The sequence below is a fragment of the Lytechinus pictus genome, chromosome 2 (genome assembly GCF_037042905.1).
Source record: "Lytechinus pictus isolate F3 Inbred chromosome 2, Lp3.0, whole genome shotgun sequence".
Taxonomy (NCBI): Eukaryota; Metazoa; Echinodermata; class Echinoidea; order Temnopleuroida; family Toxopneustidae; genus Lytechinus; species Lytechinus pictus.
This window is the reverse complement of record NC_087246.1, coordinates 10,295,066-10,316,990: the sequence shown is the minus strand read 5'-3', so window position 1 is coordinate 10,316,990 and position 21,925 is coordinate 10,295,066. Positions and strand designations below refer to the sequence as shown.

At 34.5% G+C, this 21,925-nt stretch overlaps 2 protein-coding genes across 3 annotated transcripts in view; both read left to right on the top strand.

Annotated features, from left to right (window-relative positions):
- The window catches only part of LOC129254843 (RIMS-binding protein 2-like), a 125,841-nt gene extending 120,116 nt beyond the window's left edge, over positions 1-5,725 (top strand). The window contains exon 28 of the mRNA XM_064106162.1: positions 502-5,725. Within this exon, the coding sequence (XP_063962232.1) occupies positions 502-705 (204 nt within the window). The 3' untranslated portion in view covers positions 706-5,725. The remainder of the gene's footprint in view (positions 1-501) is intronic.
- A 665-nt stretch (positions 5,726-6,390) lies between these two features.
- Positions 6,391-20,172, top strand: LOC129275700 (SEC14-like protein 2). 2 transcript variants are annotated; one of them, XM_054912198.2, is made up of 12 exons: positions 6,391-6,565; positions 9,694-9,763; positions 10,134-10,177; positions 11,213-11,275; positions 12,450-12,543; positions 13,072-13,166; positions 13,823-13,921; positions 14,975-15,119; positions 15,903-16,009; positions 16,894-17,033; positions 17,522-17,673; positions 18,269-20,172. In XM_054912198.2, exons 1-12 carry the CDS (start codon positions 6,512-6,514, stop codon positions 18,406-18,408), a joined length of 1,203 nt encoding a protein of 400 aa, XP_054768173.2. In that variant the 5' UTR covers positions 6,391-6,511; the 3' UTR covers positions 18,409-20,172. The 2 variants fall into 2 exon arrangements, with proteins under 2 accessions (XP_054768173.2, XP_063965252.1); XM_064109182.1 differs by having other exon boundaries at positions 6,439-6,565; positions 13,823-13,925; positions 14,979-15,119.
- Positions 20,173-21,925: the final 1,753 nt, after the last annotated feature.

The window sequence follows — 21,925 nt, the reverse complement described above, 5'->3', positions numbered from 1 at the left end:
ACTATATAGAGAACATCACCTATTCACTTATTGCAAAATTTGTATTTTGTTTTAAAGATTGAACTTGATGAAAAACTAATCCTCTCATGCCTATAAGGTTGATGCAGAACTGACGTTTGATGTGTAACTTAATTTTAATTTTCACCCCCCCCCCCCCCACATAAAAAGAATCATTGTCCTCAAAGCAGTACTTCCTCTAAAGTATATATTTATATTACCATTTGCACTAAACACTATTCAAACATTACACCACTATGAGGCAAACATACATAGAATACCATGAAACCATCATGTTTTATTATCATTGATGTCATTCTAAACTTATCCAGTGTAAAAGAACAATAGAAACAAACTTTTAACCATTTATATGAATTTCACAATTATTACCAATTCTGCTCTACTAAGGAAATAAACTATGGAGCTCAGATCAAATGTCAAGGGGTACCAATTTTTCTGTTCTGTTGTACTCAACCCATTTCCATTTCCTTTATATCCATACAGTACGCAGTCCCAGCCCAGCAGCAGGAGAACGGCGAAGCGCAGTACCACGGGAGTGAGGTGACCCAAGTCATTTCAGACTCAGCAGAACAGACATCCATAACATCCACTCCAGAGCACTCCAAGAAGAAGAAGGGTCTGCTGTCCAAGGGCAAGGCTCTCTTCAAGAAACTTGGAAGCTCGGATAACAAGCAGAAACATAAATGATGGGATGGCACGCTGCTGAAGGAGTTGCAAGGAAACCCAAGATGGCTCTGACCTTGTGAGGATTATTGAGATGGTCAAAGTCCATGAGGGACTAGCATGAATCCTACATCTCTCCATATCTGCTTGCAACAGAGAAAGACCAATCATGGTAGAGATCAGTATCCAGGAGAGGTGCCCTTGAAACCAAGGTCCTAACTGTAATGGCTTGATTGCTAGTATTTCCTCAAGAATGTTGATATACCACAGAGAAATTCAAAGTGCCCAGATGCCAAGTGTCTTCTTTAAATCAAAATTGAAGCTGTTGTCGGCTATCTATATTTAGCCGAGTCTGGTGATATCTGAATCCATAGTCTACTGGAACGAGGTGTTCACTGTGTAAAGCCTGTAGGAATTATAAAATGATGGTGATATATGAACCCATAGCCTACTGGAACAAGGTGATCCCTGTGTAAAGCCTATATGAATTATAGAATACAGTAGTCACCGGGTTAACTTGTGAAGGACATGGGCAATGAAGGATGATATGTCTGGTCGGAAATCCTCTTCACCAAAAGATAATCAACTTACTAGTAGAGCAGGCTAGATTCAAAAGTAAAAAAGGTATTGTTTAGGTGGTTGTTTATGCTGGACATTCTAAGAGGGTTGTCTGTGCAGTTCCCTAAAAAATTATTAATGTGGACAAACTATATGACTCGAAACAAATATGGTTGCCAGTGGCAATCATATAATTTGTACGTGAATTGTGTATTGGATGAATAATAATATAAATACTTTCAATATTTGAATAGTTTGTCAAGAATTGTAATTTGTCAACATCATGCAAGTGTGTATTGAACCAGTGCAGTTGATGGTTTATAACCATAACTCTAGATGTTTTCAAAAAGAGGATGATTTTGAAAACTATTTTCAATATTGGAAATAAAATCCAAATTAATAATGCTCAATGAATGCTTTGAGACCGTGCTGATGATGAATGCTGTGCCAAAATTGAACAGAAAAGCTCATCAAATTTTCAACACTTTAGTGCCATATAATTTTAAGACTGTTAGTAAAATCATTGGTTCCTTTATGCATTTACTTCTACTTAAATTTGATAAATTCCTTGATGAAGTTGTATAGATAGTCTTCTTTCTTCTTCCTCCCCCCCTTCTTGTTGACCAATATCTTTAGTACATTGGCCTTCCCTTTCTTCTCTCTCACTCTCCCACAGCTTCTCTCTTTCTTTCTCACTCTCTGTCTCATTTGAATTACTCTAACATTCAGTTCAAAAGGTGCTTGATGTAATTCATTTGACATCCTACCATTCTCAATGCATTTTATGCCTGTAATAATCATGATTATGTAAGACAAGTTTACAGAATGATGATCATTATAGTAATCGTAATTCCTATACACTCACATTACTAGCCAACCATTTGACAAATAAACAGAGTTATAAGATTGGATGCATCCAGTGTGCTATGCTCATAGTAAATGCTATTGGATATTCATTATGTACCTCATTGTATTTCGGAAAATCTTGTATCTCGAGAATTCTGAAGAAAAAAAAAGATTATCAACTCAAATGCATATTTCCTTGTGCCTGATTTCCCTTCAATTTTTCCTTAGTTGATTGAATGTACAATTCTACAAGATGGATGTTGAGTTTCTTATATCATCATTACAATTTCTGTCTCTTTTTCTGCTGAAGTATCTCCCATATTGAGTAGCTTCAAGTTCTGGGTCCATGATTGTATTGAATATGCTGGCTTTTGGTATGCAGGCCTCATGTTTTGAATGCAAAAAAAGTGTTGGCAGTCTACAGCATCCAGTTTGAGAAGATTGTTGCCTCTACATCTAGCTGCATTCATGAAAACTTACATGTAAATCATATTAAATAACAGTAGATTTATCAAGATATTTATTTTAGAAAATCATTGTAGCAGATTTACTCTCTTTTATGAAGTTATAGACAGCAATATACTTTTATTCATTTGCTGTCATGTGATTCAATAGAAACTGAATTTGTTTGTTCAAAATATGAAGGCTTTTCTTTTAATGTCCAAGTATTGCTTTATTTGACAAAGAGGGAAGTAATTATTAAGTGGATATATAATCATGTAACTGGTAATAAAAAGTACTAAATCAGAGTTATGTGAATGTTATGCAAAGCTCATATAATTTCTTGGTATTGCATGCTTACAAACAATCATGTTTAAGTCATTGATTCTTGCCATTTAAACTTCCGAATGATCACCAATATCATACATGTGTTGCCTGTGTTATTGGTCAATTCCATGAATACTTTGGAATCAGGAGTAGAAAATTAATACATTCCTACGATACCTTGTGTGTAATGTACTAAATACGCATTCCAGTGCAGCGTACTGCCATGATTATGCCAATTTCTTCACTTATATGAAGATAGTTATGAATGATGATATATAAATTATGTAGTATGTTAAAAGCCTATAGAGCGCTATGTCCATGATGTAATCTTCTCTGATAGGCAGGTATTTCTTAAATGAATGTGTTTTTATTATACTTGTGCATTGAATTGTGCATTAGATATTTGATAGAATGTATTTATTTTATCTTATTTACATCCTTTAGTGTGTAGCTTTGATAACAGGATGGGGGGTATGATACTTTACAACAGCATAATGGGATGTATGTTTGAAGATTGATTATTAAATGAGGAGATGTAGGATTAACGTTTCAAGAATGGAATTGAAGTTAATCTGTTGCCTACTAGATTTGGAAAGTCTCTGTACAATGCATACGAGATGACAGAGTACAGCAAGGGATCAAAGCACTTCCTTGTTGGCTAATGTCAAGCTCTAGGTTTGCCATCTCCTTATCAAAACACTCCTGCAAATCAGAATTCACAAATCACATAACTTCATAATTACAATCGATATAACTTAGAGCTTTGGAATGTGATCTTGAATTTGACTGTGCATAATCATTTCAAATCTCTCTCGGTCATTATTTTGAATCGACTAAAATACCAGTCACTGCTAGGTCAAAAAAAATCTCACAAGATAGGGGGAAAATGGTGAACCATAATGCGTTTTTTTTTGTGTGAAAATGTGCTTGCCAGGGTGTAAAGTCATAGAAAACGATGAAAATGGCTTAGGCTTGTTTTGAAAGTTAATCATCTGCGAAATATACTGAATGAATTAGTAGCAAACAATAAAATGAATTGTATTTTAAGGACATGTTGAAGAAGTAGTGTATTGTCATCCAGATTGTTATTTTGAATGCTAAGATTATTATTATTTTATCCTGATAAGTTGTCTTCCTCCTAGATGTATATCTGACCAGCCTTTATATGTAATGAATTGAGATGTAGTTTTCTTATATTTATGCCATGCAAAGTGTATGTGAAAAAGTGTATACATATATGTACATATGTAAATGATAAATTAACTAGAAGTGTATATATTGCATTGTAAAATACAGACTACAATTTTTATGTTCTTATTATTTCTACTTTCTTCTTCAAATGCCTTGGTGTACAAACAAGTGATGTGAAAAATTTCTTCTTATTTTTATTTTACATATATGCTCACAAAACCTTGTTTATTTCATTTTGATCTTTCTTTTCTTTTGCAACTTGTGCTATTGTTTTGGGACCTCAATACCGCAGACAGAAAAAGCTGCTACATAGTTTTAGAAATTATGGCAGTTTTCATGATATTAAGTCATACCAGATGTGTGCAGATCAAAAGATGTAGTAACTTTCAATTTTAAGTATATTTGGTATTTCAAAAAATGAATTAAAGATAAAGTTTTATCAATTTCAGGACAAAGAAGTAAATCAAAGGAATCCGTACCAAACTTGAATCATTTTATATCATAATTTTAATCTTTTGTCAAATTATGCCCTCTCACTTGGAACATTATTCGACATTTCATAATAGATATAAATGGAGTCTACATGATATAATACTTCGTATTCAAGTAGGACAAAAGAAATATTCAGTTTGGGTATCAAGTCATCAGTTTAGCCATTTACAGTGTTATTGGATAATGACAGCCTGTTTTATTCCACATTTCCTCCAATTTTAGAGAGTCCTAGGACCAATATGGTATTAATTCAGGGTCATTTTGGTTTTTGGCATAATTGAGTGCTTTCATTACCTCTGCAACTAATGACATATTGTTTTGTGCTTCATGTTTTGTTTATCTCATCCTTGTTTATCAAAACCATTCCTATGGTATATATTTGACAATATTTCACGAAGAAAGAATAGTGCTCTTTTACTGTTAAAAAGAAAATTACCTACAGTCAGTTGAATTTCTGTAGCCTCGACCAATCATTAGATTCATCCACTCTTTGATGAAAGTGTTCTATAATACACAGCTGTGGTCTTTAAAGGAGAATATTAGATTTAACATTGAAACCTACTGTTGAATCATCTGCAATTACATTCTAACATTATTTCGTCATTCACACGAATTATTTATCATTTATATTTTCCAGGTGCTAAAGGAATTATGTTATTGAACGTTTGTGTCATTATTTGGTATTTATTTATTTTGTGTTGTGTTATCAAGTTTTCTCTTTGCTGTGGTTCTCAATTCTATGTTTGTTTTGTTTCATTTTGGGTATTTTTATTTATTTTTCATCCTTTTTTTTTTTGGGGGGGGGGGCTTGTTATTGCAGAGCTTTATTTGATCTCTCTGCTGGAGAATAGAGATGGCATTATGTATACAATTCCACAATGAAAAAGAAACATTAATGTGTTTTACTTGTATTTTTTAATCATTTTTTGCTAGATGGTCAATAGAGGACAACAAAGTAGGAGTTGAAATGAAAAATACAAATAATTTTTCTACAGAATTGGACTTATAATTTAGGAGAAATACCAATCATGTTCTGGATATGATTGTGAAGTCGCATATAGGAATATGTTCCCTTTTTAATTATGTATGTAGTACATGAGTGTGTGTGTACTTTTCTGTTTCTTATACTATGGCTTTTTTCAACAAATCAAGAAATGATTTATTTAATGAATATAAATCTGAAATGAAATTTTGAGCTGTGTCTCTGTCCTTATTTGAATGATTTGCTTTTTGTAGCAGTTTGGAATGGTTGAATTAATTTCGATTTATAATATGCATGATGATAGTCAAGTGTGAAGTTATTGAGTATAGGAGATTGAGAAATGACAAAGATCATGATGGTGGTGATAAAAAATTATGATGATGATGATGATGATGGTATTAACAATAATACTGAAAACAATCAATCAGACAAATAATTATGATAATGGTAATGATAATAAAATTATATTTACTTCAACAATTAGATTTAAGAAAGTTTATATAAGAATATTTTTTTAATTTGCTTTCTTAGAATGCATCAATATGCAAGAAACCTGCCCAAAAATGGATGATACTAAGTCTGTATAATCCACTTTCAGTGAATCTGAATCTCCCCTCTTTCTCTCTCTCTATCTCTTATTCTTTCTCTCCCTACCCCCCCCCCCCCATCTCTCTCTCTCTCTCCTATCCTAATGAAGCGTAGAAGTACACTTATGTGAAGTCATAGGGTTATCTAGTCTTTATCTCATTAAGACCTTGTACTTGCATAATCAAATTGGACTTTGTTTTGACACTTCACAATATACACCCAGTATACTTTTATTTTATCAAATTAATTAAAGTCGTATGCTTAATGACCCAACTAGATCAAACTGTCCGTGAAATGGTATAGAAAAGCAAGTTATCAGCGTATTGTCAACCTTTGAACATTCTGCAATATTCTTTGGCATACAAAGTAACATTACCGACTGCATTTGAATGATTTTTCATCAACATGAGTGGACAACAGGGCCAACTGACTGACAAACAGAGAGAGAAGCTTACTAAGGTAATGTACATTATTTAATTTATTTAATGTAATTAAAAGAAAATAGACCGTTGACAACCAGCCATGAATGGACATCTCAGGTCCACACAGGACAGGGGAATCCCCCTCCTTGATCAACTACACAACATGGTAATATTTCCATTATAGCTTATTGATGAGACCCGTTTGAAATGTTCTCCTTTTTCATTAAGGAGTAGGAAGGTACAGATATGTATGTTTGGTAAGATGGTTGGTTTGTTCCTTTTTGTAAGAATAATTTACCTTTGATCCCATCATATTATTTTGACCAATTCACTCCGTATTGAAGGAGAGAGCTTAGTGATCAGCAAAAACAAAACGAACACATCGACTAGGTTGCGTTTATCCGCCACTTTTTTACCCTAGAATCATGATCTGAATCATGATTCAAATCATGATTCTGCAGAATCACGATTGCGTTTAGTCGAAATTGAATATAATAATGATTAGAATCACAAACATGAAACACGAAAAAAGGGGCGTTTGGAAAGACGTTTCTGCAGAATCACGTACGAAAATGTTCGAATAAACGATATCGTGATTACAATCATGATTTTATGACCTCACTGTTGCGTCGGGCTACTTTCGGTTAATTGCCAAGCTCAAGGCGCTCTATACTATAGGCTCATTGTATGTACTACGCATGCATTTCTTGTCATGTTCAAGTTCTGTGTTGGTCATCGCATCGTCCACTACTTTTCTTTTTTTGGTCATGTCTTCAAGTTCTAGTAAATGATTTAACTGGACAGACAATGATCTCAGTTGTTGTTGAGTATACCCGCGTAGCCAGGATTTCATTTTGGAGGGGGCGGTAAATGCACGCGAAGCGTGCCAACACTTACAGAGCGCGCGAAGCGCGCTCCCTAGGGGGTGGGTGCAGGGAGGGGGAGCTTTTTTTTTAATGAAATGGAGCCGTCTCTCTTGTCTCTAGTACCTATATCAGCTCCAATTCAGTTGACTTTATTGTGATTTTGAACCTTGTTTTCAAAAGTGATTGTGAACGCAATAGGAATACAATGGAGGAAATTAAAATCATAATAACCCCGCGTGAAGCGCGGAAGCTAAAGCGTTTTATCAATTTTTTTGCCATGAAAAGGGTCCCGAGAAAAGGGTATTCTCAAAGATATATTGAATACTTCCCTTAGAAATATCAGATTTGATTACAAACAATTTAGCGACAGTGCATATCTTTAACTCGCAAAACAGAGGAGAAGAAGTGTATATGCCGGGAGGAAGATATTCCTCCCCGCGCAGAGCAATAAAACTCTGAAATTTCAAAGGGCGGACGTTTCATCAAATGCAGATTTATCTAATACCCCATCGGCTCTAATTCAATTGATTTCCTAAGATTATTGAACTTCATTACAAGGAAAATAGTGCGCAAAAAGTTTAAACTTCTGTGATTTATTAGAATTATATAAAAAAGGATGCCTAATTTCTTTGACTTATCCTGAAGCGCTTCATTTTGAATTATAAAGAAACCTAAGTGTCATTCAAAATTTCAAACTGAGGGCGCAAAACAGGACAGGAGATGAATGTGCAGGGAAATAACATGAAGATTAATAGAATTTGAAAAAAAATATTGTACTTTTTTATTTAATACGACACGAATTTTATACATTCCTCTTTTTAAATTAGGAACCTGTTTGCCCCAAATTATGGTTGTTTAGTAATGACCTGAAAAGCGGGAGAAGTTGACTTTATGGAGGTGACGGCAGAAATTGATATAAAGATTTTACCCGCCCGGAGCCGACCCGACCAGAAGTTGCGCGATCAATAAAAAAAAAAGATAACTTCATATACTTCGGCCTAACCTTACTCTAATTCCATGCCCTAATATATACATTTGAACTTTAACTGGCAAGAAACACATATAGCTGAGGTGGAAAAGGAGGGTTAGAGAAAGGGTGGGGGAAACAATGGAGAACTTCAATATTGTAATTTAACCGCGCGCAGCGCGGAAGCAAAATTCATATATAAATTTAAAGCAAGAGTGAAGGAGTTTCTCTTTTGAGAAAAAAAATAAAGAATAAAAAGAGAGAAAAAAAACGACAAAGCTACTTTTCTTCCCTTTCCTCCCTTCCCTTTTCCTTTTTTCCTCTATTTTTTCCCTTCTTTTTTTTCTTTGGGGACGTTTTGGGGGGGCGACCGCCCCCACCGCCCCCCCCCCCCCTGGCTACGCGCCCCTGGAGTATACAGTATCAATATCAAATTGGATCTACGCTGAAATTCACTTCCGAACACCATTTTGGATAAATTAACAAGATGAATAGAAGCATATGGACCCTACATGATAGAAGTAAACAAAATGAGGTATAGACTGAATTCTGGAAGCAAAAGATTTTTCGAGAGCCGAAACACGTGCGAAAAACTTCCTCTGTCAAACTGCGCACTAGTGATGCGCACTGGATTGGCCCGAATCTGAGGAGAAACAGCATTGGAATGAAGGTCGTCTAAACGCTGATTCTGTGATATTGTGATTCATGTTTGTGTTTTGAATCATGATTCAAATCATGATTCAAATCATGATTCTGGCTTGAGGTCGCATAAACGCAGCCTAAAACTACTCCCCTTCCAACATATCACGCTGGGCAAGCGCAGTAATCGTGTCCCAACTTTTAACGCCGATCCTCCGTTGGCCATGCAAGTTTGTTTTCTTCTCTCTATTCTTTGAATCACCTTTTCCATCCCCTCCCCCTCTTGTATTTTTTGCGTCCCTATTGAAAGACAGGCTTGGAAGTGGGCCGTGCACGTGCCACCCCCCCCCCCCCCCACACACACACACACACGCGCGCTACTGCTAGCACATACCCTTAGTCTTTCCTTATTCGTTTAATGTAATTACTCCACTGAAAATAAAATTATTTCCTCATGCAATAAAATAATTGCATTTTATAATTAAAAAAAAGGTATCTGCTTTCATGAAATTCAATAGGCTGTTTATGTTTACCAATAATGTACAAAATTTTGCAAAGTTGTAGAATGTACGATTGATTACATATTGCACCGTAAAGATGATCACCAAAGTAAATACTGATCGCTAACCGCTCTGTACAGAGCCTGATGATATGATTTTCCTGTCAAGTTTGATGTTATTTTCATTGTTCCAGTTCAAAGACAACTTAAAAGATGTCCTCCAGCCAAAACATGATGACGTCATGCTGCTTAAATTTCTCAAAGGTGGGTAACTTGTGAAAAGATATTGAGAAGATTAAATTAGATCAAGATTTGACTGAAAATGGACAGTTCTAGATATTAAATCAAACTTCAAACATAAAAGATAAACACAAAATAAACAGAATTGTGACCCATTCTACTATCCCTCTATCCCCCCCCCCCCCCGTCAAAATAAGATTATAAACCTGTAAATTGAGTGCTCACAACTTGATTGTAATGGAAAGAGAGAGAAAAAAATATGCAAGTGAACATATTACTCCATCAATGTGACTGTATTTAGACTGTTAGGTCGAGATAAAACTAAATTCTGTTGAAAAAAGTAATATTGCTCTTATTTGATTTGTTACACTTTCCTTATTCAATTCGTTGGCAGCGAGGAGATTTGATTTGAAGAAAGCAGAAGATATGTTCAGAAAGGTAAGACAAATCTGATCGTCTATCTATCCGTCCTTTAACTGTTCTTTTCGTTCTAGTCTATCCGTCATACGGCAAGTGAACTAATTAGCATTATTTCGTATAGCCCCTCGGTTTAAGTTCTTCAAATTGTGCCAAGATTTGGTCAGTTAGATTTTCTCCATTTAACTGATAGCACTCATTGAAACACAGCGGTGTATAAGCACATTTGAATTGTGATGCACTGTAAAAACGCTGTTTAAAACTTTAAGCACGTTGTTCAAAAAGTTTAAACAAGTACAAATTTTTTTAAACAACTTGTTGTTAGAGTGACATGCTTAAACAACGTGCTATGGTTTTTTTAGTGTGTGGTTTTCTAAATATTTATCTTTTGTAGTGAGACGAGAAAAGAGTTATGTTGCTATCAATCACCGCCTTCATCTTGTAAAAAAGTGCCAAAATTATATCCACTCAAAGAGTGTTTTTATATTCCCCGTATATATCTACTTGGTTATTCGCAAATATTTAAAAATCGTAATCTGGGGCCCGTTTTATAGAGGACTTGCAACTGTTGTAACTTTGCCATTATGACAACTACCATGTTAACCTTGATACTGATTGGCTGATAAGCCCTGTTACCATGGTAGTTGCCATAATGGCAAAGTTACAACCGTTGTAAGTCCTTCATGAAACGGGCCCCTGATATATTTTTATAAGCTGAACAAATTTCAGTGGGAGTTTTAAGCTCTATACTATGCAATCTGATCGAATCTTTTATCTTTGATATAGTCAAGTTGTTGTTAGATATAGTAATGATAGAATATCGGACTTTGAAAATTAACTGAATATGTTGGAAAATAACTATAGGCCTGGTGGTAAGCTATTTTTAGCACTTATCAATCAATATTACGTTGTTGATACAATATTTTGTGAGATAAAAGAAAAGTAACGTATTGATCTAGAGCGGCTCCTATAGGGAGATAAATACAGAGTTAATTGCGTTGTATCTCTTATGCTTCCTGTCTGAATGATAACTCTTATAATGTTTGATCTTTAAAGGATTTGAAATGGAGAGAGGAAAACAAGGTTGATACGGTGATGGAATGGTTCAAAGTTCCAGAGGTGATTAAAATGTCTTTCTCATCTTCATTTATCATTCTAACCTATACAAGTATTGCCACCATGTTAACCCTTACATGTATATAAACGTACAAGTAAAATTCCAAACCAAATAGCATAAATTTACAGGTCATATTTGTTACCAAATCACTATATTTTTTTTTTTAGCTGAAAATTTAAATCACAATTAAAAAAGCTAGAATGGGAGGTTCATAACGGTGTCAACGTTCACTTTTTTAGTTTTTATGAGTGTTTTCTTAGAAATTATTTCCCTTTTCAAAGGAAACAACATTTAAGACATTAAAGGGGAATCAAGCCTTTGCCATAAAATGTTGTGTTGGGAAGGAGAAAAATAAATTAAACAGAATGGCGAAAGTTTGAAAGAAATCGGACAAGGAATAAGAAAGTTATAGCTGCTTTTAAATTGAGATCACTAATAGTATGTAGATTTCAAATTGGCAACTGGGTAAGTAAATTATGACAAGGGGCAAGGACAACTTTCCCATAGGCCATGTACTTTATTATCAGGGATTTGTGGTTTTCTGCTAAGTACCCATTCCCCTGGGGCAGTAATCTAAATATAATCCAGGTAGTATATTTTTTATGTCCTCATATGAAAGAAAAATATAATTTGAAATAAAACTTTTTGGGAAAATGACATTTTAGCCACAATATGTATTGGAGTACATGGAAGAGTAGTCCTTGCCTTACATCACTAAAACATCCCATATGCGGCCAATTTGAAGTCTCCATGGGTATAGTGATTACCAATATTTACAACTTAAAAAAAATCATAACTTTCTTGTTGTTTGTCCAATATTGTTCAAACTTTCACCTATCAACTTGTCTCATTTTTCTTCTTCTTATAAAAACAAGTTTTTATTTGGGTTGTATTCCCCTTTAAGACTGGTACCTATCCGTTTTCCCCTTCCCTTTGTTTCATTTTCTCTTGATTTTCTCGGTCTGTGAACTTTGGGGGGTCCAGTGCCCAGTACTCCCAAGCCCCCCCCCCCCAATACTCCAGTGCCACTAAGATAATATGCCATTCAGATATAACGATCTCCAACGATTTTTTTTAATCGTTCACATCTCTGTCGATCCATCCCCACCCCTTAACCAAATTTCTGGAATGAACACCTTCAATTAAACAGTTGATTGACTGTTTCAATTTTTTCAGGTTTTCAAAAGATATTGGGCTGGAGGTGTTAGCGGATTGGACAAGGGAGGTCATGCTGTATACGTTGCCGATTTTGGGAGCCTTGATCCAAAGGGTATGATAGTAATATATATATATATCTGATATACGTTGAACAAAGTCATTGGATTTATGACTGCAACGTGCATAACTAAGTGTTCCAAAATGATGAAAATGGATATGTGCGCTTTATTGTATCTTATTGAAACCTGATTCTCACAAAGAAGTTAAAACAGAGTAAAACAATATAGATCCTACATTATCTGTGATGGACAAACGTGACTAAAAGTACTTAGGCTTTTTTGACAATGAGAAAAACCGGAATATGCATGTGAGGTGAATGCGGTAACAAGGAATGTTTTGAAATGTTTAGAATTCCATGTGGCATTCCGTTTCCAACCCTATATGCTTTATCATAGAGTAAGATATCGTTACAAAAATAGCTACGAAAATGAAAAGATTTAACTTTTCTAGTTCTGTGCTCTTTATTATTATTATGATGATGATATTATCAGTTGTACTAGTGCATTGGCGGATGCTTTGTGTAACGAATACCTGTTACGATGTTTGTTAACATGAATCCTACATCTTTTCTTATACCCAGGTCTCTTGCATTCAGGAAAGGTTAGCGACATCCTCAAAACCAACCTCTATTACATGGAAGAACTCATGAAACAACAAAAAGATATGTCAAAAGAGGTAATTCATCAAGGTTTATTACAGTGGATAAGTTTTCATAAAGTAATAAAGACGAATGGTCCTGCTGGGCAGGAACCACTTCACACCTGTATACCACCAATCTCCGCCCAACCCTGCCAGTCTGCCAGACCCCCCCCCCCCCCCACCACCACAAAAAAGGGAAGAAAAATTGACCAGTGTCATTATAAAGACGAGCATTTCAGGGTAACAAGCATGATGAAAATATACAATTACATGAACACTGTTGACAATGATTAATGTAGTCCGTAATAAATTGAAGATCAGAAGTATATAATTATGGTGAAATACCAAACTACAATCGCACGGAAGCACAATATTGAGACATATCTTTTCATATGTAAATGATTTAACAAAACGTAGATAGGGGGCAGGTGTACAACATTTTATTAAGAGACAAGAGCATAAATTTGGACCCCTTAAGAGTTTATAAGAATGTATTAAGAGAATATTTGATTTTATCGAAGCTTTGTCATAACTATTTACCCTTTTCGCTAAATGAAGAATTATGCATTGTATCTGCGTGATTGGTCAATCGATCTCACGTGACTTTATGATGAGAAAATTTGTGTGTTTCAAGTCATTACTCAATTTGCTTTATTGTTTCTTCTTCATTGACTGCAATGTCTTTTTGGTAGAAATACGGACAATCTGTAGAGGGCGTCACAGTGATAATTGATCTAGAAAAGATGAGTATTCATCAACTTTGGAAACCAGGTATTGATGTCCTCCAGAAGGTAGGTTCATAGAAATCAGAAGCTGTATAATTGATAATTTATAATCTAACTGTATCTGCTTATTGTATAATATAAACTATTTCCATGTCGCATATAGCTCAAATGAATGGAGAAAATGGGAGTGGATGTATCCGACAAAACCACCGCCGAAGGTTGGCAGATTTCGAGGTCCCATATTACAATATTAATCTTTGATTTTTAAACATACTTTGATCATTTTAGTGGAATAGGGACATATGATTATTAACGCATTTATTATCTCGTGGTCCTTTAAAATGATGCTTTTAGGAGATTCCTCTTAGCATGAATGACACAGCCTCGTGTGATATCTCATGATTTATATACGTTTAATCGTATAATCATTAACTAACACAGCTAGACAGACAGACAGATAGATAAACAGATAGATAGATAGATAGATAGATAAATAGATAGACAGACAGACAGACAGATAAATAGATAGATAGATAGATAGAAAGATAGAAAGATATATAGATAGATAGACAGATAGGTAGATAGATAGAGAGAGAGATAGATAGAGAGAAAGAGAGAGATAGATAGAATAGATATAGATAGATAGATAGATAGATAGAGAGAGAGAGAGAGAGAGAGAGAGAGATAGATAGATAGATAGATAGATAGATAGATAGATAGATAGATAGATAGATAGATAGATAGATAGATAGATAGATAGATAGATAGATAGATAGATAGATAGATATAGAATTGGTTGATTTATGAATATAAGACATGTCATTGTCATCCAACTATTACACCTTGTGTCCAAGGTATTACAATTCAATTGCGTGTACATCTGTAAGCAGCCCTGAAGTATACGTGTAATATATAGAACTTCAATGCATCCCTCTTAATTTTACGGCTGTTGATATGAAGTGGATTCTCCAGCGCAAATTAGTGTTCTACTATAGAGAGTTTCTTATTCTGCAATGTTCAGTCCTCTGCATTAGAACTTAGACTTTTTCAGGTGAGAATGATGGTAATGGCTTTTAATGAGACACACCTTTTGATGTCGTTCTCAATGTCGTTTGTCAGGTAGCAGTGATTATGGAGCAGCATTATCCAGAGGCAATCTACAGGATGTACATAGTGAAGGCACCCAAGATCTTCCCAATCGCTTACTCCCTCGTCAAGCCTTTCCTGAGAGAAGACACGAGGACGAAGATTCAAGTTTTAGGAAGTAAAATATGTATTTAATTTTCTAAATCTATAAAAGCAAGGACTGTCATTGAGCGAAGAATTCCATATAATCACGTGACACAAAATCTGATTGGATCGGGATTGGCAGATGCACAATGTCAAAAGTCCCGAAACGGCCTGTTAACGACTTTGGTACATTTCAGATTAATAAAGATATTTAAAGGAATAAAATAGGTTTAAAGAACTTTAACTGTGAGATCCAACGAAAAATTTATTTTAATTTGTTTCCGCCAACCTTATATAGGCCAATTCTCGTTTCTACAATGCAAAACTTTAGAGCTTCCTAAGAAACATTTTTTAATGAACATCTACTTGCTAAAAATTTACTATAATTTGAACACAAATACCATCATTTTGATTTCTTGAAATGAGTTCAGTAAAAGTTCATCTGTGCTAACTTCTTAAACTTTCATAATAATTCAGAGAAACTATAGTTTTTTATTACACACGTTAAAAATGTTTCGGAGAATGGCGAATATTTTAAAGTCTATTGAGAAATACAAATTTCGTTTAATTGATTTATTCAAGTCCATTGAAATACATTGAACAAATAACAACGATAACAAAAACACAAGAACTAAAGAAAAAGAAAGAAACAAAGATACCTAGTAAGATGCAAGTAAGATAAGAAAGCTAAGATTGTACAAAGGCTATTTACAGCACATGCATAAAAAAGAACATGACATGGGAAATGTAAAGTCATCGGATGTAAATATCAAAAATCTTAACAGTTTCCTGGTATAAATATTTGTTGTCTTTGCAGGTAATTGGAAAGAGGCACTGTTGAAGCAAATAGAATCTGATCAGTTGCCAGTACACTGGGGAGGGACTAAGACAGATCCGGATGGTAATACTAAGTGTGAAACATTGGTAGGTCAGTTTATGATTTAAAAAATAATGTGATTTGTTTTAAGAATCGTCTTTTTCATGGTCATCAACTTATCTGAAGTTCTAAAAAATACACTATATGACTTTTGTTTCTAACCTGATTTATTGAAAACGCTATAATGACAAGTTTTTAGAATACTTGTGTTTTCTGCAGTATTTTTATTTAGAAAATGTTCGATTATGCACGTGCTCGTACTTAGTACACGTTAAAGAACCTGCTTTGCCTTTCGTAAAAAGTAGGGAGTTATTCCGTTGAAGGAGTTAATATATTAGATTTTTTGTCATTTTGATTCAGCCAGTATTATTTGTGAACAATATTGTGAATGAGATGAAATTTTTAGTATATAGTGTAAATCTTTATCAAGATAATGTGTTTGACACTTACATGACACGCAAGTGTTGACAGTGTCGTAAAAAAGACAATTTAACAATCGACCGACCAATCCTTCTCTGCATGGTGATAAATCGATGTTTTCTATACGATCCGAAACAAAAGAGAGTTGTCAAATCCCTCCTTATAGCCAGGGTCCTGGGAACGATTTATTGACTGGGGGCCGGTGCTGATGTATATTTGAAAAAAAAGAGGTTTTCAGTTCAAAATGGAAATAAAATTGGTCACGATAAAAATTGAAAAGCAAAAAAAGGGGGAGGTTACTATAAAATGAAGGTAATTTGGGTTAGATTTCTAAATCTTTACACATCTTACAGAATACCTGGGGGTGCTGCCTATGGAGAATAATACATACACGCAGCACCCCCAGCACCCCCGATTCCCAGGGTCATGCTTAAAGCCCCCGACGTCAAGTGTAATATTTACATTCATAAATATAATAGGGGGAATAAGCCGGTTGGATTTTTTTTTTCAGATCAAACCTGGGGGCAAGGTTCTTGAAGAGTACTATCAGAAAGGACGAGAACCATCTCATACTCAGGAACAACGGGAGGTTTCAAGAGGAGGTAGTCTCGAGTTTGAATATGTCGTCAACAAACCAGACAGTATATTCAGGTTTGTATACTATTAGGATCTTACGTGTTAATTTATTTGCTCCCACAACCCCTGGCACTGTCATTACAAGCTGGATAACATCTTCGTTCACGTAGAGAGGGGAGGTGTGAGCTGGTGTGGGGAGCAGTTATAATTCATTGAAATGATTTATAATGTGCATATTTATTATATGTATATGTTTACAAATCCTTAATTAAAAAAAAAGTTAAAATGAAAACGGTGACCCAAGACCGTATCAAGTACCATTGGAAAAATTAAATACTCCAAAATAGGAATTCGTCGACCATTTTATGACTTTGTGGTCCTGTGGTATTGGGTTTAACCCCTCTTAAGTATATGAATACATATTGTGATATTATCAAGTATTTATTATTGATTAATTTAAAATTCTTGTCGACGAGAATCGAATTTTTGACAAGTTGCCACCCTTATTTATACAGTTCTACGTGCTTATCACCAAAAAGCGTAACAGTGTTATTATTCTAAAGGTATGAATTTCGGACTGAACCAAGTGAAATTAGATTTGGATTCGACCGAGTAGACGGTAAAGGAAAGAAGACGGCCATTTTAAAACTTGAGAAGTATAACAGTCACATGGTCCCAGAGAATGGAGAAATCATGATTGCAGAACCGGGAACATGTGAGTCAAGATTGAATTCGAAAATATTTTGCGATCAAGTTACTAAAATACTTCTAACATCAAAGTGCCTATATTGATCAATAATTACTTGGTGTTGGAAGCTTTCCGGAATACTATGTGTTCCCCCGCAATAATTGGCTTCAGAAAAAAAAAACAATTCGAGGCAGAATCACGACGTAGTGAGAACGTAAATACATGTATTGCTCTAATATCATACTTTCCTAAACGCATCAAAATAATTGGCAATGAGATTCAGCTTTCCTGAATTAGTTTCCTCTTCAAATTTACCAATGGATAGATATGAAAATGATAAACAATGTCAAAATTCACAATAAACATCATCAGTGACACACGTATTGAGTAATTTATCCTAATGTGTATTAATATTACAATCCAAGTTCTTTAACGATTGTTTTTAATGTCGGTATAGGCCTAGTGTTGCCAACTCACCGCACCCAAAAAAAACCCCACACAAACAGACTTTAATGAAGAACGTGTGATTCATTATTTGATTTTATTGTATTATGTCATACCAATGAACCTTCTTTTAATATGCCTATATTCGTTTTATTCAACGATGATTTTTATTTTTCAGATGTAGCAAAGTTCGATAATGAAAGCTGGACTAAGCCAAAGAAGCTCTCCTATTGGCTAGAGCTACTAGAACCCACTGACGCTGATCAAGACTTTCAAGAGATGGGTGAAGAGTTTTCACAAATTGATCTTAATGATTGAATTAGCTCAGAAATGCTGATATCTTCCAGATGAAAATGTATTCAAGCCAAAACACTGCCCAGACAAATGTGTGTGTGGGTGTGTATGTGTGCGCGCGGGTGTGTGAGTTTAGTGTGTGTGTACGTCTATGCCGTGTGTGCACGGGAGCCGAGTATGTGGGATGCTTATAAGCACGTCTGTGAGTGTGTTTTCTTGAAATCAGAATTAAACATTAAAATGTGTGTTTGACTTTATAGTTAAATGATGATGATGTGTGTGTGCGTGTGTTGAATTATGTTACTCTAGATATAAAGGGGTACGCCAAGTGATCAATGTTTACAGTCGCAGAACCATCATGATGGTCAATATAGAATTATCCATCTTATGTTGACAAAAGATATTCGCATTCCATTCACACATAAAATAGAAACTGAATATCATCTTCACGTCGAATAATTGTGAATATCTACATTACAAAAGGGTTTTAAGCTAAAATATTTTCCATGCGAATTGTTGTACTTGTATAGTGAATGTTTGGTGTGCAAGGGGACATACTGAACGAATTTCATTGTATAAGTTTTTCTTACCAGTTTGAACGTGAAGGGATATAGTGGATTATAGTTCTGTTAAATTGACAGATAGTTAAGTGGTGATACTTTTGCTCCTTTTATAATCTTTAAATACATGTGGTTATTTCTAAGGTTTCTATAGTATTTCTGGATCAGAATTAATGTGTCAGTGTGATCAAGAGGGTTTGGTTTGAAGTCTGGTTTTGTGTATTTTTATAGGTGTAATATGCACCTTGGCAAAAGCCATGAGAGTCGATTTTTGTGTATCGGATATCATTAAAAATATCGGTAAAGAGGGAAAGGAATTTGTTCTTATTTACCAAAACAAACCAAAGTGAATTTGTTCGAAAACTCTATTATTTACAATAAAACTATGCTGCATTGTAATAAAACTTTCGGCTATTTTCATTTCAATTTGGTTGTATTTACACCTTAAGCAGCCACCGGTCATTCATCAGATTACTTGGTGTAAAAAATTATACATCATTATATGTTGTTGTTCCTGCGAACGTTAATCCATGCCCACTACTTCGCTCATTTTCTTCCCGCTAATTTTCTAATATAAAACAACGTGTTTCCCTGAATAACACTGTTACATATTTTGTTATAATGTGAGACCTGCTGCTCATCCTGCCTGGCCACAGAATGATGATTTACTGTTTTTTACTCCCAAAAGTGTCAACGAATATTATTTTCAAACTACCAATGCATATGTGCACACTTGAAATGTTGGGCAACATACTTTCCACTGTGTTGGATAATATTATGTTTGTAAAAATATATATATATTCAGGGCAATTATTATCCAATTGAACAAATTTATTAACCACTATTAGTTTTTATTACCCAATTCGGACAGATTTTAACCAATAGTTGTGTGGAGAGCATGTTGCCCAGTGATGGTTAAAAATTGGGCCTTTTTTGCCCAACCTTTTAAAGAGTGTGTAAATCCAGTACATTTTACAATTATATAATATCTCGTCGTTCATTTTTCTTGTAATAAAAATTTGTATCATTTTACATGTATTCGTTAACAAAGTACTGTCATCGAAATAAACTGAATCTGATGAAAACATTTGCGTTCACTTTACTCCATCCCGTCTTACCACCATTATTAGCGTGATGATCATGGCGTTGAATTAAGAACTATATAGTTTAACCAAAGACCTATCATGGTTTATCCTTTTAAATATCAATAAAATTTTCATCAATCCCTAACTGTTTTCGCCGATGTGTTAATTAAAAAATAATCATTGGCCACGTGTGCTATGTATTTCCTTCAGAGGTGAGAGTGAGTCATCTGAGTTGTTTAGATCAAAAGTATGTTTAAATATAGTATATTCGCAATATATTGGGACATTAGAATACACGATATGTTCTGGTTGTTGTAGCAGATACAATCATGGACTCTCTAGTAGGTCCATGATACAAGCAATCCGTCTTCTTCGGTTACAAAAAACAGAGAGAGAGGGGGGGGGGAGATAACAAAATTGAAAGGGGAATGAAAGGATGAAATGAAGAGAATATATTGTTTACTTGCAGTAGACAGGAAATATTTTTAAGAGTGTAGTTGGTTTCACTACACACCATGTATTCTTCATTCTCTTGAAGACGACAAGAATATATTCGTCGAAACATCGAGTTTGGGTGGTACATTAACCTATTGCTACTACCATACTATAGGCTCGAGGATAGGCCCGAGGATATCATTCGATAAAGAGACAGAACTACTGAACTTGAAGATTAACAACTATCAAGATGACATGGTGAATTTTTGGAAATTGAATCGATGACGAGGGACCCCAGGCCGCTAAATAAAAAAAATTATGTCAGTGCATACGACTCTATCCAAGGTTAAGGCCAAGGCAGGCAAAATGCGGCATCGACTATTGCTCTATCCCTAAGTAGAATTTTAGCTATGTCCAGATTAGGAAGCTCGATTTAGTTCTTCAAAATGAACAGTTATTAATAGTAATCATATCATTTTTTGAATTATTTTATTATTTCTATCAGTAGACAGCAAGAAAAGCGAAAAGCTCGGTAAAGAGCTGCCACCTGCATGGCTATAATTTGGTCAATGATATTGGAATTGATTATAATACAGAATGATAATAATTATTGAATCAAAACAAACGTAGCATCATAATGATAATGAGAACTAAAACAAAAAAATCATAACTATATATACAAACAAATTAACCATATAATATTTACAAAAGATTTTGTGTTTGCAGAAATCTATTCCTTTATGTAATATTTATCTTTAAAATTGTTGATAACCTGATGCGTTTTTGTTCATAAAAAACAGATAATTCGGCTGGTCACTATTCAGTTCACAGCCGATCTAGATTTATTTTAAATCCTTGGAATTTGAGTGCATAATTGACACATGTAAAGTCCAGTTTGATTATGATATTGTTTATTATGAAGCAACATACATTTTGGATTTGTCTAGCATGAAAGGTCTGCAAGTGAAGACAGGGAGAGAAATGCAGAAAGAAGAGAAAAGGTATTACTATTCTTCTTAAAAATTCACTGACGTAGTAATAAAATATGACTAATAAACATCAACAACATTAATGCTATACCTGTGAAATTTTTCTCGGTCGCCAGCTCAAAATGCTGGATGCATAGACCTGCTACAGTAGTAGGTCCATGATTGTACTACCTGGAAACAACATTGTGACAGAGTATGAACACAATGATCACAGCGTGATAATGGTTTAATTGAAGGAATTCTTTATTTACAAGTCCATGAAACTTGAGTAAGAAAATTAAAGATTTTCTTATCTGTGCAAGCAACTTTCACAAGATACTTGTAATGTCTTTAATTAAATACATAATTATACATTAATACAATATGCCTCAATGTACCACGAGCTCATAATTTTTCCGATCCATTCTGTAAAGTTGCAATTTAATGGCTAATAATAGACATGGGGTAAATGCCTAAACCTTTATGGGCCCAT

Bases quoted from the DNA above. Each gene is read 5' to 3' on its own strand.
- LOC129275700 (XM_054912198.2), top strand. From the start codon at position 6,512: ATGAGTGGACAACAGGGCCAACTGACTGACAAACAGAGAGAGAAGCTT. The intron at 15,120-15,902 runs GTAAAATATGTA...TTGTCTTTGCAG, and splicing joins GAAGATTCAAGTTTTAGGAA to GTAATTGGAAAGAGGCACTG. The intron at 17,674-18,268 runs GTGAGTCAAGAT...TTTATTTTTCAG, and splicing joins GATTGCAGAACCGGGAACAT to ATGTAGCAAAGTTCGATAAT.